At 58.8% G+C, this 13,275-nt stretch overlaps 1 protein-coding gene across 3 annotated transcripts; it reads left to right on the top strand.

The window, feature by feature from the left end:
- The first annotated feature begins 983 nt into the window (after nt 1-983).
- Nucleotides 984-12,415, top strand: PTK6 (protein tyrosine kinase 6). 3 transcript variants are annotated; one of them, XR_010578793.2, is made up of 9 exons: nt 984-1,226; nt 2,874-2,995; nt 3,592-3,755; nt 4,687-4,840; nt 5,615-5,776; nt 7,418-7,599; nt 8,070-8,223; nt 8,580-10,344; nt 10,449-12,415. XR_010578793.2 is itself a non-coding variant. In XM_045364143.3 (8 exons), the coding sequence occupies exons 1-8, from the start codon at nt 997-999 to the stop codon at nt 8,765-8,767; spliced, it is 1,356 nt and encodes a 451-aa protein (XP_045220078.2). In that variant the 5' UTR covers nt 984-996; the 3' UTR covers nt 8,768-12,415. The 3 variants fall into 3 exon arrangements, 2 of the variants coding, with proteins under 2 accessions (XP_045220078.2, XP_065379486.1); XM_045364143.3 differs by having other exon boundaries at nt 8,580-12,415; XM_065523414.1 differs by lacking the exons at nt 2,874-2,995; nt 4,687-4,840; nt 5,615-5,776; ... (2 more) ...; nt 8,580-10,344; nt 10,449-12,415 and having other exon boundaries at nt 3,592-4,305.
- Nucleotides 12,416-13,275: the final 860 nt, after the last annotated feature.

The following is a 13,275-nucleotide window of genomic DNA, read 5'->3' as shown; positions in this document are numbered from 1 at the left end:
GGGAGGGGTGTCTTGAGTCTCAGGGGCTGGGGGACAGGCGGCCTTTGGGTGCAGGTGGGGGTCACGCCAGGGCTCACTCAGGCATGGGTGGGGAGAGGGGAGGTGAGCTGGAAGGGAGCAAGGGTCATGGGGCTGGGCAGGAGGCGGCAGAGGCTGGAGGCTGGAGGAGCTGCCTGGGAGGGAGCTGCGCCCCGGGCCCCAGCGCTGTGGGCGCCTCCAGGCCACACTCACGGTCCTTCCCTGCCCCCTGGCGTCCGTGTGGAGGAAGGCAATGCCCGTTTCTTCAGCTGCGGGTGCCCCTGGCCCTGCCCCCCCAGGGATCCCCAAAACCCTCGGGCCCTCCTCTTCTGGGAAGTCCTCCCGGCCGACCCACACAGCTGTCACCGTCCTGACTCCAATCCCTCTTCCCCGCTTGGCCCTTACCCGAGGGCGGGCCTGCCCACGAGGTGGCTCTCAGGATGCCCGCCCACAGCAGCTCCTGGCATTGGGCCCCGTGCTCAGGGGTGGAGTCTGGGGCTGGGTGAGGGGAGGCACCAACGGGTGGAGGAGAAGCTTCCAGAAGTGGGGAGAGAAGCCCCCACCTGTGCCCCCATAGCTCTGAGGGTTGGGAGGCAGCACCTGCAGCCCTCACCGTCCTGCCCTCAGGCTGCAAGGCTCATTCCCAAGGGGGCTCTTGGGTTCCCTGAGTGCCTGAGTGTCCACAGGTTGGACCCCCGAGAAGCCCCAGCTGGGGAGTACTCCTCCCTCCCTCCCTGTGGCTGCTTGCCCAGCAGGTTCCCGTGGTGGGGGCACTAAGTGCCCAGATGGGCCCCAGGGGGCGTGAGGACTCGTGGGGCCGGCTGGGCCCTCAGGAGGAGCTGGGGTGCTCTCGAGAGCCTGTGGGTGCTGGGGTGGCTGCTTCCCTGCCTGTCACGAGGAAGTGGGACCGCCCGCCTGCCACGCCCAGCCCTAGGTGCTCCAGCTGGGCCACAGCCTGGTCCTGCCACTGCGCCAGCCATGGTGTCCCGGGACCAGGCTCACCTGGGCCCCAAGTATGTGGGCCTCTGGGACTTCAAGGCCCGGACGGACGAGGAGCTGAGCTTCCGAGCGGGGGACGTCTTCCACGTGGCCAGGAAGGAGGAGCAGTGGTGGTGGGCCACGCTGCTGGACGAGGCGGGTGGGGCCGTGGCCCAGGGCTATGTGCCCCACAGCTACCTGGCCGAGAGGGAGACCGTGGAGTCGGAACCGTGCGTGTCCTGAACTCCTGGGAGCTTTGGCGCAGGCCACCCTCTAGGCACAAGGGAGGGACAGGGCTCTGGGCTGGCCCCAGGGAGGCCCAGGAAGGTGGGACCCCGGCTCCATCTTCCTGTACCCCGAAGTCCAGGCTGGGCATCCCGCTTGGTCCTCGCTCCAGGTCCCATGTGCTGGCACCTGGGAGTGCCCACAGGACTGTCGCTACAGGAGTTGGAGCAGGGGGCTCAGAGGGCATGGCCCCTCCCTTGGGCTCATCCTTGTCACAGCTCGGTGGTGGACACTGCTCTGCCAGGACCCAGGGAGGACAGAGGTCCAGGGTGGACTTCTAGGGGTCCAGTGGCCAGTGACAAGGTCTGTTGGGGCGTTCCAGGGCCTTTGGGGGAACGAAGCTTGCTCAGTTTCCAAACTGCCAGAACCAGACACACGAGCTAGGTAGGGGAGAGGGCGGGCTGCCAGGCAAGCTTCCTGCCTGTTGTGCCCTGCGAGGAACCAGACCAGCTGGTGTGGTCCGGCCTCGGCTTCCATGGCTGCTCGGAGCTCAGGCTGGGGAGGGTCTGGGGGAGGGGTTTCTACGACTCACACTCCTGAGATCCCGCTTTTCTCATCATTGATTGGGTACCTACTGTGTGCGTGCATGAATCACGGGCTGTGTAGGGTTAATTCCTGGGGGACCCAAGCAACAAGCAGGGGAGGCTGTAAAGAGGCCATTGGGCAGGGGCCCATGGTGGAGACCCCTGTGTCACATTCAGACCCACCACCTCGTTAGGGAGCAGGGGTGCAGGGATAGGGTCTGGCCAGAGGCTGGTCAGCTCCCAGATGCAAAGACCCTGAGGCCCGGAGAACTCGCCCAGGTGAGGAGTGGGAAGGAGGCCAGGTGATTGGAGGGGTGAGTGGGGCAGTGCTCCCAGCTGTGCAGAAGCGGAGGGGGTAGACCCCAGGGGTTCCATGCTGGGCGGTGGTCTTCATGTGGGGTCCGTGTTCCAGTGGCCCGAGGGAGTCAGAGACACAAAGGGCTGGGCACAGGTCACCTGGAGCTTCTGTGAGCTCCACCTGGAAGTCCACAGTCCAGGGCTGGCCCACACCCTGCAGCCGGGAGTTAGTGTGTGTGAGTGACTGTGTGTGTGTGTGACTGTGGGCAAGTGAGCCCACATGCGTGTGTGTGTGTTCGGTGTGCAGGTGAACTGTGTGCCTGTGTGGGGGTAGCCCGCATGCATGTGTGTGTGTGTGTTCAGGTGTGCGGGTGAACCATGCGCATGTGTGGGGGTATGCAACTGTGTGAGTGCATGTGTGTACGTGTCACACGTGGGTGTGTGTGCAGGCAGCTCTGGGCAGCCCTACTGCTCAGGTGCCCTCCCCAACTCCACCCTAGGCTCTGACCCTTAGACACGGGCCTCTCAGGGCAGGGTGTGGTCAAGCCTGCCCCTCCCCCCGCTGGGTCCTCAGGGGCCTGTCCTGGCCATTTGGGACATTCAGGGCGTCTGGGTCAGCGACAGCTCCCAATAGCAGCTGTGGTCAGGGCTGGGAGCTTGAGGTGGCAGGCAAGGGTGGCTGTGGTTCCAGGTGGGCAGACTGGGGCCCGCGGGGGGTCCACGTGGGGTGGGCCCAGGTCTGCGCGGGCTCAGACTACTCCTCCCCTGTAGGTGGTTCTTCGGCTGCATCTCCCGCTCAGAAGCTGTGCGTCGGCTGCAGGCGGAGGGTAACGCCGCCGGCACCTTCCTGATCAGGGTCAGCGAGAAGCCAGGCGCCAACTACGTCCTGTCGGGTGCGGCCAGCCTCCGAGCCTGCGGGGGCTCCTTGCTCTAAGCCCTCCCATCCACGTGGTGAACTGGCTCCCTCGGGCTGTGACTGGGGACATGGGCTCCTCTCCAGGGAGCCCCCATCCCCTCCGCCCACCTGGCCCGATCCTCCCTGGGGCCTGGGGCAGTCGTGGGGCAGGGCCCCTCCCTGGGAGGGCAGGGGCTTCTCCGGCCAGCCCTGCCTGAGGCACTCATGGGAGGTCCTGGCACCTGTGGGAACCTGGTCCAGCATGAGACCCTGAGTCCGGGGTGCACGAGGCGCGAAGAAACCCCATTCCTGCCCCTGAGGATCTCAGTGTGGCTGGGATTTCAGGCAGCTGCCATCCAGGCAGAGGCCATGGGCTGCCTGGCACGGAGGCAGGAGGGGCCAGGGAGCTTGGCCAGAGCAGGCAGGGCAGGAGGGAGCTGTTTCAAGGGAGGGGACGCAGGGGTGGGTACTGAGGAAGCACCAACAGCAACTATGGGGACCCAGAAGCTCTGAGCAGGTGTGGCCAGCAGGGCTGGGGACGCGCAGGGAGGCGTTGGAGCGGGGTGGTGACACCGCTCACGCTTTCCCTCCCAGTGCGGGACGCGCAGGCTGTGCGGCACTACAAGATCTGGTGGCGAGCCGGGGGCCAGCTGCACCTGAACGAGGCGGTGTCCTTCCCCAGCCTGTCCGAGCTTGTGAACTACCACAGGGCCCAGAGCCTGTCCCACGGCCTGCGGCTGGCCGCGCCCTGCCGGAAGGTAGCCGCTCCGCCCTGACTTGGTCGTACAGGGTCAGGCTGGGGGGTCACAGGCTGGCGTTTCCTACTGGGAGAGGTTGGCCAGGCAGCATGGGAGGGGTCCTGACTCACTGAGCTGTGGCCGGCTGGAGGCAAGCCCGTGGTTCTGCAGAACACAGGTGTTTGCCTGAGTTGGGGGTGGGGCCAGGAGACCACCCCTGGGCCTGGCCACTCTCGGAGAGGCCAGCTGCACTCTGCAGGGTCCTGGCTTCAGTCTCTCCGGGTGTTTTGTGCTGGGCTTGGGGCAGCCACCGGGAGAGTCCAGCCTCGTGTCAGACACTCAGAAACCCCCAACCCAAGCTGAACGTGGCTCTAAATCTGAGGCTAAATCCAGGCTCCCTGCGCTGGCTTCAGACTGGCAGTTCCTGAAGGATGAGCCCCTGCCCTGTGTCCCCGACTCTCCCTCCAGCATGAGCCTGAGCCCCTGCCCTGTGTCCCCGACTCTCCCTCCAGCATGAGCCTGAGCCCCTGCCCTGTGTCCCCGACTCTCCCTCCAGCATGAGCCTGAGCCTCTGCCCTGTGTCCCCGACTCTCCCTCCGGCGTGAGCCTGAACCTCTGCCCTGTGTCCCCGACTCTCCCTCCAGCATGAGCCTGAGCCCCTGCCCTGTGTCCCCGACTCTCCCTCCAGCGTGAGCCTGAGCCCCTGCCCTGTGTCCCCGACTCTCCCTCCAGCATGAGCCTGAGCCTCTGCCCTGTGTCCCCGACTCTCCCTCCAGCGTGAGCCTGAGCCCCTGCCCTGTGTCCCCGACTCTCCCTCCAGCGTGAGCCTGAGCCCCTGCCCTGTGTCCCCGACTCTCCCTCCAGCGTGAGCCTGAGCCCCTGCCCTGTGTCCCCGACTCTCCCTCCAGCATGAGCCTGAGCCTCTGCCCTGTGTCCCCGACTCTCCCTCCAGCGTGAGCCTGAGCCTCTGCCCCACTGGGATGACTGGGAGAGGCCGAGGGAGGAGTTCACGCTCTGCAGGAAGCTGGGGTCTGGCTACTTTGGGGAGGTCTTCGAGGGGCTCTGGAAAGACCGGGTCCAGGTGGCCATTAAGGTGATTTCTCGAGGTGAGTGAGCCCCGGTCAGGGCTCTGTGTGGCCCCGTGCCCGCCCTGGGCCACCCTCCCGCCCCGCCAACAGGGACCTCTGGCCTCGAGCCCCACGCAGCACCCACAGCACCCATGCAGGAGTGGTTCCCTTTCAACTGCACCTGTTTTTACCTAAATACATTTATTGTAAAAGAAAATTTCAGGCCTGGCACAGTGGCTCACACCTGTAATCCCAGCACTTTGGGAGGCCGAGGTGGGCAAATCATGAGGTCAGGAGTTTGAGACCAGCCTGGCCAACATGGGGAAACCCTGTCTCTATTAAAAATACAAAAAAACTAGCCGGGCGAGGTGGCGGGCGCCTGTAATCCCAGCTACTCGGGAGGCTGAGGCAGGAGAATGGCGTGAACCCGGGAGGCGGAGCTTGCAGTGAGCCGAGATGGCGCCCACTCACTCCAGCCTGGGTGACAGAGCGAGACACCCTCTCAAAAAGAAAAGCTTCCCTGGAAATTGCCTGGGCCCCAGCAGAGGTCTGGCCTCCACGTCAGAGGTCTGGGCCGGGCGCAGGAAGACATTGGGGGGCCACCACGGCCCCATGGGTACGCCAGGCTGGTGGCTTGTGGGGCCGGCTGTGTCCGCCATTTTGTGGCCTCAGGAGCCAGGTGCCCTGTCGGGGGCAGGAGGTCCGGTGTTCTGCACAGCTGCTGAGTGTGTGGGCAGAGCCTTGCCTTGGCCTCTTCCTTGGGGCCAGGGGAGGGTCAGGGGCTGCACCTGCCAAGGCCACCCATCCCCGCAGACAACCTCCTGCACCAGCAGACGCTGCAGTCGGAGATCCAGGCCATGAAGAAGCTGCGGCACAAACACATCCTGGCACTGTACGCCGTGGTGTCCGTGGGGGACCCTGTGTACATCATCACGGAGCTCATGGGCAAGGGCAGCCTGCTGGAGCTGCTTCGTGGTGAGTGGCACGGGCCGGGGCTCTCGCTGGAGGTAAAGGGGGTGCACGAGGAAATAAAGTGCACACACACCCCCACGTCTGCACGCACACACACACACACACACACACAGACACACACACGCAGACACATAGACAAACGCGCACACACACAGAGACACATGCACACACACAGACACACATGCACACAGACACAGACACACGCACACACACAGACACACATGCACACAGACACAGACACACGCACACACACAGACACACATGCATAGACACACATGCACACACATGCACACACAGACACACAAACGACACACAGATCACACGGACACACACAGACACACAGACACAGATCACACGGACACACCAGGCACACACAGACACACACACATACACACAGACACACATGCAGACAGACACACATGCACACACATGCACACACAGACACACAAACAAGACACACAGATCACACGGACACACACACACAGACACACAGACACAGATCACATGGACACACCAGGCACACACACACACACACACACACACACACACAGACACACACACACAGACACACCAGGCACACACACACACGGACACACACACACGGACACACACGGACACACACACACGGACACACACACACAGACACACACAGACACACACACACACACACACAGATCACATTGGCTCAAAGACTTCATCGTCTCTAAGTTCCATTATTTCCTTTATCACCAAAATCAAAGACAATCGCTGCAGGGAATTGAGATGCCCGTGCGTGAAGACGCAGTTTGGATTCCAATGTTAGAATGGGAGGGAACGTTGTGGTGGAGGAAAAATGCCGTGTGTGTCTGAGGAGAGCTACATTGAGGTGCCACTCACGTTTGAGCTCTGAGTGAAAGGCTCCGTGATCATCTCAGACAGTCCCCACGCCCTTCAGGGTCCTCCGGGACGGAACGGGGGGTTAACAGGCACCACCAGGCCGCATGCTGCTGTCACTCAGCCATTATCCTGCTCAAGTTCCCGCCGCCTACATCACGCAGTCATGAGCTTCTTCGCTGGTCCTTCCGCGTCGAGCTTCTCCCGCGTCATAGCAAACTTCCAGAAAGGAAATCGCTGGGCTAGGCCACTAGGAACCACTCCTTGGTTCTTTTTTTTTTTTTTTTTCTGAGACTCACTCTGTCATCCAGGCTGGAATGCAGTGGCGCGGTCTCGGCTCACTGCAAGCTCCGCCTCCCAGGTTCACACCATTCTCCCGCCTCAGCCTCCCGAGTAGATGGGACTACAGGCGCCACCACCACGCCCGGCTCATTTTTTGTATTTTTAGTACAGATGGAGTTTCACCGTGTTCACCAGGATGGTCTCAACCTCCTGACCTCATGATCCACCCGCCTCAGCCTCCCAAAGTGCTGGGATTACAGGCGTGAGCCTCCACACCTGGCTTGCTCCTTGGTTCTTGACACACAGTTGCCTTCCACAAGGGCGGTGGCTGACCTGCAGTTCCAATTTTCAACCAGGCCAGCTGCCCTTTGCCCCGGCCCCTCCTCTGAGGCCGCAGAGCCTGGAGGCAGATGAGACACAGCCCAGCCTCCCCACCCCGTCCCTACCGCAGCTGGCTCAGCTGACCCCAGGCTCCCCTCCCCTCTGCAGATTCTGACAAGAAAGTCCTGCCCGTTTCGGAGCTGCTGGACATCGCCTGGCAGGTGGCTGAGGGCATGTGTTACCTGGAGTCTCAGAATTACATCCACCGGGACCTGGCCGCCAGGAACATCCTTGTCGGGGAAAACACTCTCTGCAAAGTTGGGGACTTTGGGCTAGCCAGGCTCATCAAGGTAGGGCCCTCGGAGGGCGTGGCCGGAAGGCTCGGGGGCTTCCTGTGTGTGGAGCTGGGGACTCGGCTGGGAGCAGGATGTGGCCTCTGCCCTCGGGAGCCCAGGCTGAGCAGGGAGGTGGGAAGCCACCGTGAGTCCGGTGGGGACCCCATTCCGAATGGCGCGGACCCCATTCCGGATGGCGCACACAGCAGGGCCCACCACGCAACCGCTGCCTCGTTCACTGGCCCAGCCCTGGGCCCCTCTGATGGCCTGGGAGCCTCCCAGTTCCCTGACCCCAGGCCTTCTCATCCCCATGCACCTGGAATCCCAGGGGAAGCTGGGCTCCTGAAGGTGGTCAGGCCCTGGCGTGGTCTTAGCTGCAGCGGCCGTGCGTGCGTGCTGGGGCAGTGTGGCCGCTGTGCCCGTCATGCTTCGGGGGCAGGGCACAGGCAGTCCCCCGCGGCCCACTCAGCGCAGCCTGATTGCAGGAGGACGTCTACCTCTCCCATGACCGTAACATCCCCTACAAGTGGACGGCCCCCGAAGCACTCTCCCGAGGCCATTACTCCACCAAATCCGACGTGTGGTCCTTTGGGGTTCTCCTGCATGAGATTTTCAGCAGGGGTCAGGTGCCCTACCCAGGTACTGCCCCCAGTGTCCCTGACTGGGCGTGGGAGACAGAGTGGGGAAGGTCCTGGGTGGCCGGCAGGGATGGTGGCGGGTGCTTCCCCCACGGGCTGCAGGGCCCTCCGCCGCCAGCCATCACCTGAACTCCACACCTGCACCATTCTCTGAGCACCCAGGCCAGTGCCTGGAGCTGCCCGTTGGAGCCCCATCCAGAGGGAGGTGTTAGCAGCGGACAATGTGCTGGGTGGCGCCAAGGCACGGCCACTGAGGCTGCAGGGAAGGCCCCAGGGAGGTGCAGTGGGTGGCTGGTATGGCTTCCTGGGGAAGGTGGACAGGTGGGCCCCAGCCCTTCTCATCCCTGTCGGCCGCAGGCATGTCCAACCACGAGGCCTTCCTGAGGGTGGATGCCGGCTACCGCATGCCCTGCCCTCTGGAGTGCCCGCCTAGCGTGCACAAGCTGATGCTGACATGCTGGTGCAGGGACCCTGAGCAGAGACCCTGCTTCAAGGCCCTTCGGGAGAGGCTTTCCAGCTTCACCAGCTACGAGAACCCGACCTGAGCGGCTGTGGAGCGGGCACAGCCGGGCCCTGCTGAGGAGGGCCCTGGGCAGAGGGCCTGCACCTGGGGTCAAGGCCCACGCGCCACCCTAGGGTTTACTGAGGTGATGGGTGCAGGAAAGGTTCACAAACGTGGAGTGCCCGCGTCCCACACACGCGTGTGCTCTCGTTCCTCCGTCGTGTGAAACGTGGAGTGCCCGCGTCCCACACACGCGTGTGCTCTCGTTCCTCCGTCGTGTGTGCCTTGGGTCTCAGCTGCTGACAGGCAGCCTGCTCCGGAGCCTACAGGTGAGATCCCGGGAGACTGACACGAAGCCAGCCGAGATCAGAGGGGATTCCGACCACAGCCTGCTCTCTGGATGTCTGTCGGCAGTACCGGCTGAGGGTGGGAGGCAAACACGTCTTGCCCCTGCTTTTCCCAGCTCAGCTTGGCAGGAGAAAGTCATTCGTACGGCTCGCGACTCTTGTGTAAATTTGGTTTTGGTGCCCACAGGTGCTTTCCTCCCAGGGACAGGTGTTTCTTTCCTGTTTGTCTTGTACCTCGAGAGCCTGGCTTTGTGACTAGTGAGAACTCTCCCCCTAGTTTCCGCCAGCCCGAGCATCACTGCCCAAGGCGCCAGCTCTTAGGGGGTTTGTAACAAGAGGTTCCCCATCCACGAGGGGCTTTTCTCGCCTCCACCTTTGTTGCTGGGTCAGTGCTGGAAAGCACTTCTGACTCCTGCCTGAGAAGGACCCTTCTCTGCTGTCTGTGGGGCGGTTCCGGGCTGGGGGGCTGCCTCCTTTGCACCTGCTTTTGAAGGTGTCTCTTTCATCCATGATTAAGTCATAAAAAGCTGATTGGTTTTGGTTTTGACTCACCTGAAAGTCTTTTTTGTTTAAAAGAAGAACAGGCTGGGCACGGTGGCTCACGCCTCTAATCCCAGCACTTTGGGACGCCGAGGCGGGTGAATCACGAGGTCAGGAGATTGAGACCATCCTGGCTAACACAGTGAAACCCCGTCTCTACTAAAAATACAAAATTTAGCCGAGTGTGGTGGCGGTGCCTGTAGTCCCAGCTACTCGGGAGGCTGAGGCAGGAGAATGGCGTGAACCCGGGAGGCAGAGCTTGCAGTGAGCTGAGATCTGACCACTGCACTCCAGCCTTGGCGACAGAGTGAGACTCCGTCTCAAAAAAAAAAAAAAAAAAAAAGGTAGAACAAAAAAGAGTCCAGCATTGCCACAAATAACACTTACTGCTTGTTGCAGCAGAAATAGGATAATAGGATATCTGAAAGGATTTAAAAAAAAAAGTTTTCTGGTCAAAAGTTGACTTAATGAGAAACTGATAGGTCATATATATAATCTTTGTTTGTTTGTTGTTTGTTTTGAGACAGTCTTGCTGTCACCCAAACTGGAGGGCAGAGGCGCGATCTCAGGTCACTGTAACCTCTGCCTCCTGGGTTCAAGCCATTCTCCTGCCTCAGCTTCCCGAGTAGCTGGATTACAAGCACCCACCACCTCGCCTGCCTAATTTTTGTATTTTTAGTAGAGATGGGGTTTCACCATGTTGGCCACGCTGGTTTCAAACTCCTGACCTCAGGTGATCCACCCACCTCGGCCTCCCAAAGGGTTGGGATTACAGGCGGGAGTCCCCGTGCCTGGCCCCAAGCCTCTCTCTCCTCTCACTGGCTCCTGCTTCTCCAGCTTCTCGGTCACAGGAAACTCTTCTAGAAGCCCTGGGGGCGTCGGCTCCGCCAGCTCCACCCACTCCCTGCTGGACCTTCCTGGCATCCATGGGAGCTTCCGATGGCCACTCCTCTGAGCCTGCTTTCACTCCTCCTTCCTCCTTTTGCCAGCTCTGTTCTCCTGTCTGCCCCCTCCAGTCCTCGCCATGTCCTCTTCCTGCGTGGCTCTGACAACCGTGTCTCCCCCAACCAGAACTCCCTTCCCACACGGGCCCTGGCACGGGGACTTCAGGGCTTCCTGCTCCCAAGAAGCAACTGCCTGAGGCTGGCAAGGCTGAGCTAGGCTGCGGCTCCTGGAGCTCTCCCGGTGGTTCCCGGAAACCGAGTCCATGGCCTCCTCAAGGATGGCCTCTGACCTTAAACATGTCCCTGACTTCTTCTGAGAACACAGGTTTTTCTCCGTCCCTTCGAGATGTAAATTTTCTACCTCGTCTCTTCTAAAACCTGAATCATCTTTTTGAAAATACAAACTTCAGGGAGATGACTGTCCTCGGGGGGAAAAAAACTTATTGAAAACTGGGCAAATAAAAAATCTAGAAGTCTTTTCCACAAATATTAGTAAACAGCTTTAGCCATCTGAGTGAGGAATCTTAACTTGCCTCATTTTGGCCAGAAACACACCTTGGAGAGAAATATGAGGAAAGACCAGCTTGGGCAGCAGAGACAGACCCCATCTCTAGCCCCCGCAAAAAAAAAAAAAATTAGCCAGGCGTGGTGGCGTTCATCTGTAGTCCCAACTACTCATGAGGCTGAGGCAGGAGGATCCCTTGAGCCCAGGAGGTCGAGGCTGCAGTGAGCTGTGATTGCACCACTGAACTCCAGCTTGGAGACCCTGTCTCAAAAAATAAAAAAAAATTGAAGAGACACCTATGTTTTACTGACTTGAGAATAAAAATTCTAAAACAATAGCTGTAAGATCTGTTTTATATCTGTTTGTGTATTCTTTATGTATATATGTGTTTATATTATGTATTCGTGATTTTCTCAGATGGTATTACCAAATTAATTTATAAAATATCTTTTTTTTTTTTTTTTTTGAGACGGAGTCTCGCTCTGTCGCCCAGGCTGGAGTGCAGTGGCGCGATCTCGGCTCACTGCAAGCTCCGCCTCCTGGGTTCACGCCATTCTTCTGCCTCAGCCTCCCGAGTAGCTGGGACTACAGGCGCCCACAACCGCGCCCGGCTAATTTTTTGTATTTTTAGTAGAGACGGGGTTTCACCGTGGTCTCGATCTCCTGACCTTGTGATCCGCCCGCCTCGGCCTCCCAAAGTGCTGGGATTACAGGCGTGAGCCACCGCGCCCGGCAAAATATCTTTAAAAAGTTATATTCAGTTTGGCTTACAGATAAACAAGTACTTATGTAAACAAAATATTCCTAAAATCTGAGAAATATAGAAACTAAGCCAAAATTTTTTTTTTTTTTTTTTGAGACGGAGTCTCACTTTGTCACCCAGGCTGGAGTGCAGTGGCCTGATCTCTGCTCACTGCAAGCTCCGCCTCCCAGGTTCATGCCATTCTCCTGCCTCAGCTGCCGAGTAGCTGGGACTACAAGCGCCCGCACCACCATGCCTGGCTAATTTTTTTGTATTTTTTAGTAGAGACGGGGTTTCACCGTGTTAGCCAGGATGGTCTCGATCTCCTGACCTCGTGATCCGCCCGCCTTGGCCTCGCAACGTGCTGGGATTACAGGCGTGAGCCACCGTGCCCGGCGCCAAATTTTTAAAATAAGTGTTTGTGATCTGGGATAATCTTTGGTAAATAAAACTAGTTTTAAGAATGTTGGTAACATTAAAAAAAGGAATGGCTTCAGAATTGTCAGCATTAAATACAATGCAGGTATAATTTGTTTTGGTCTGGGCTTAGTAGTAAAACAAGTTTATGTTACCACCACTCAGTCTTTAAGATCATAAAACTATAAACCCAAACTAAGAGCAGAATACACAGTAAAAATGAATTGCTAATGCAGGTCAGCTGTGGGAGGAGGAGGGTGCGGGGAGGAGCAGAGGGGAAAGAGGAGCGAGAATACCATGCTTTTCTTTTTAGTTTCTTTTTTTTTGAGATGGAGTCTTGCTCTGTTCCCTAGGCTGGAGTGCAGTGGCACTATCTTGGCTCACTGCAAGCTCGGCCTCCCGGGTTCACACCATTCTCCTGCCTCAACCTCCCGGGTAGCTGGGACTACAGGCTCCGCCACCACATCCGCTAATTTTTTGTATTTTTAGTAGAGATGGGTTTCACTGTGTTAGCCAGGATGGTCTCGATCTCCTGACCTCGTGATCCACCCGCCTTGGCCTCCCAAAGTGCTGGGATTACAGGCGTGAGCCACTGCGTCCGGCCCTAGTTTCTTTGCTTCTGTGATGTTTTTGATATTTGTGGTCACTAAGGAAAATAACTCACGATGATGGCCAGTTTTATTTAATGTTTCATGAAATCTTCATGAGCAGTTCAACCATAATTGTTAAGAACAAGTGAATTAGGTGAATATAAGTGGTATAAGAGTTTATAAATACATTTCTAAATACTTTTTTGTTTGAGAAGGAGTCTTGCTCTCTGGCCCAGGCTGGAGTGCAGTGGCGTGATCTTGGCTCACTGCAACCTCCACCTGCTGGGTTCCAGCGATTCTCCTGCCTCAGCCTCCTGAGTAACTGGGATTACAGGCGCCTGTCACCACGTCCAGCTAATTTTTATGTTTTTAGTAGAGACAACATTTTGCCATGTTGACCAGGCTGGTCTCCAACTCCTGACCTCAGGTGATCCACCCGCCTTGGCCTCCCAAAGTGCTGGGATTA

Source organism: Macaca fascicularis, chromosome 10 (assembly GCF_037993035.2).
Source record: "Macaca fascicularis isolate 582-1 chromosome 10, T2T-MFA8v1.1".
In the NCBI taxonomy this organism is placed as follows: Eukaryota; Metazoa; Chordata; class Mammalia; order Primates; family Cercopithecidae; genus Macaca; species Macaca fascicularis.
Note: the sequence above shows the minus strand (reverse complement) of the source record. Positions and strands in the feature narration are given on the sequence as shown.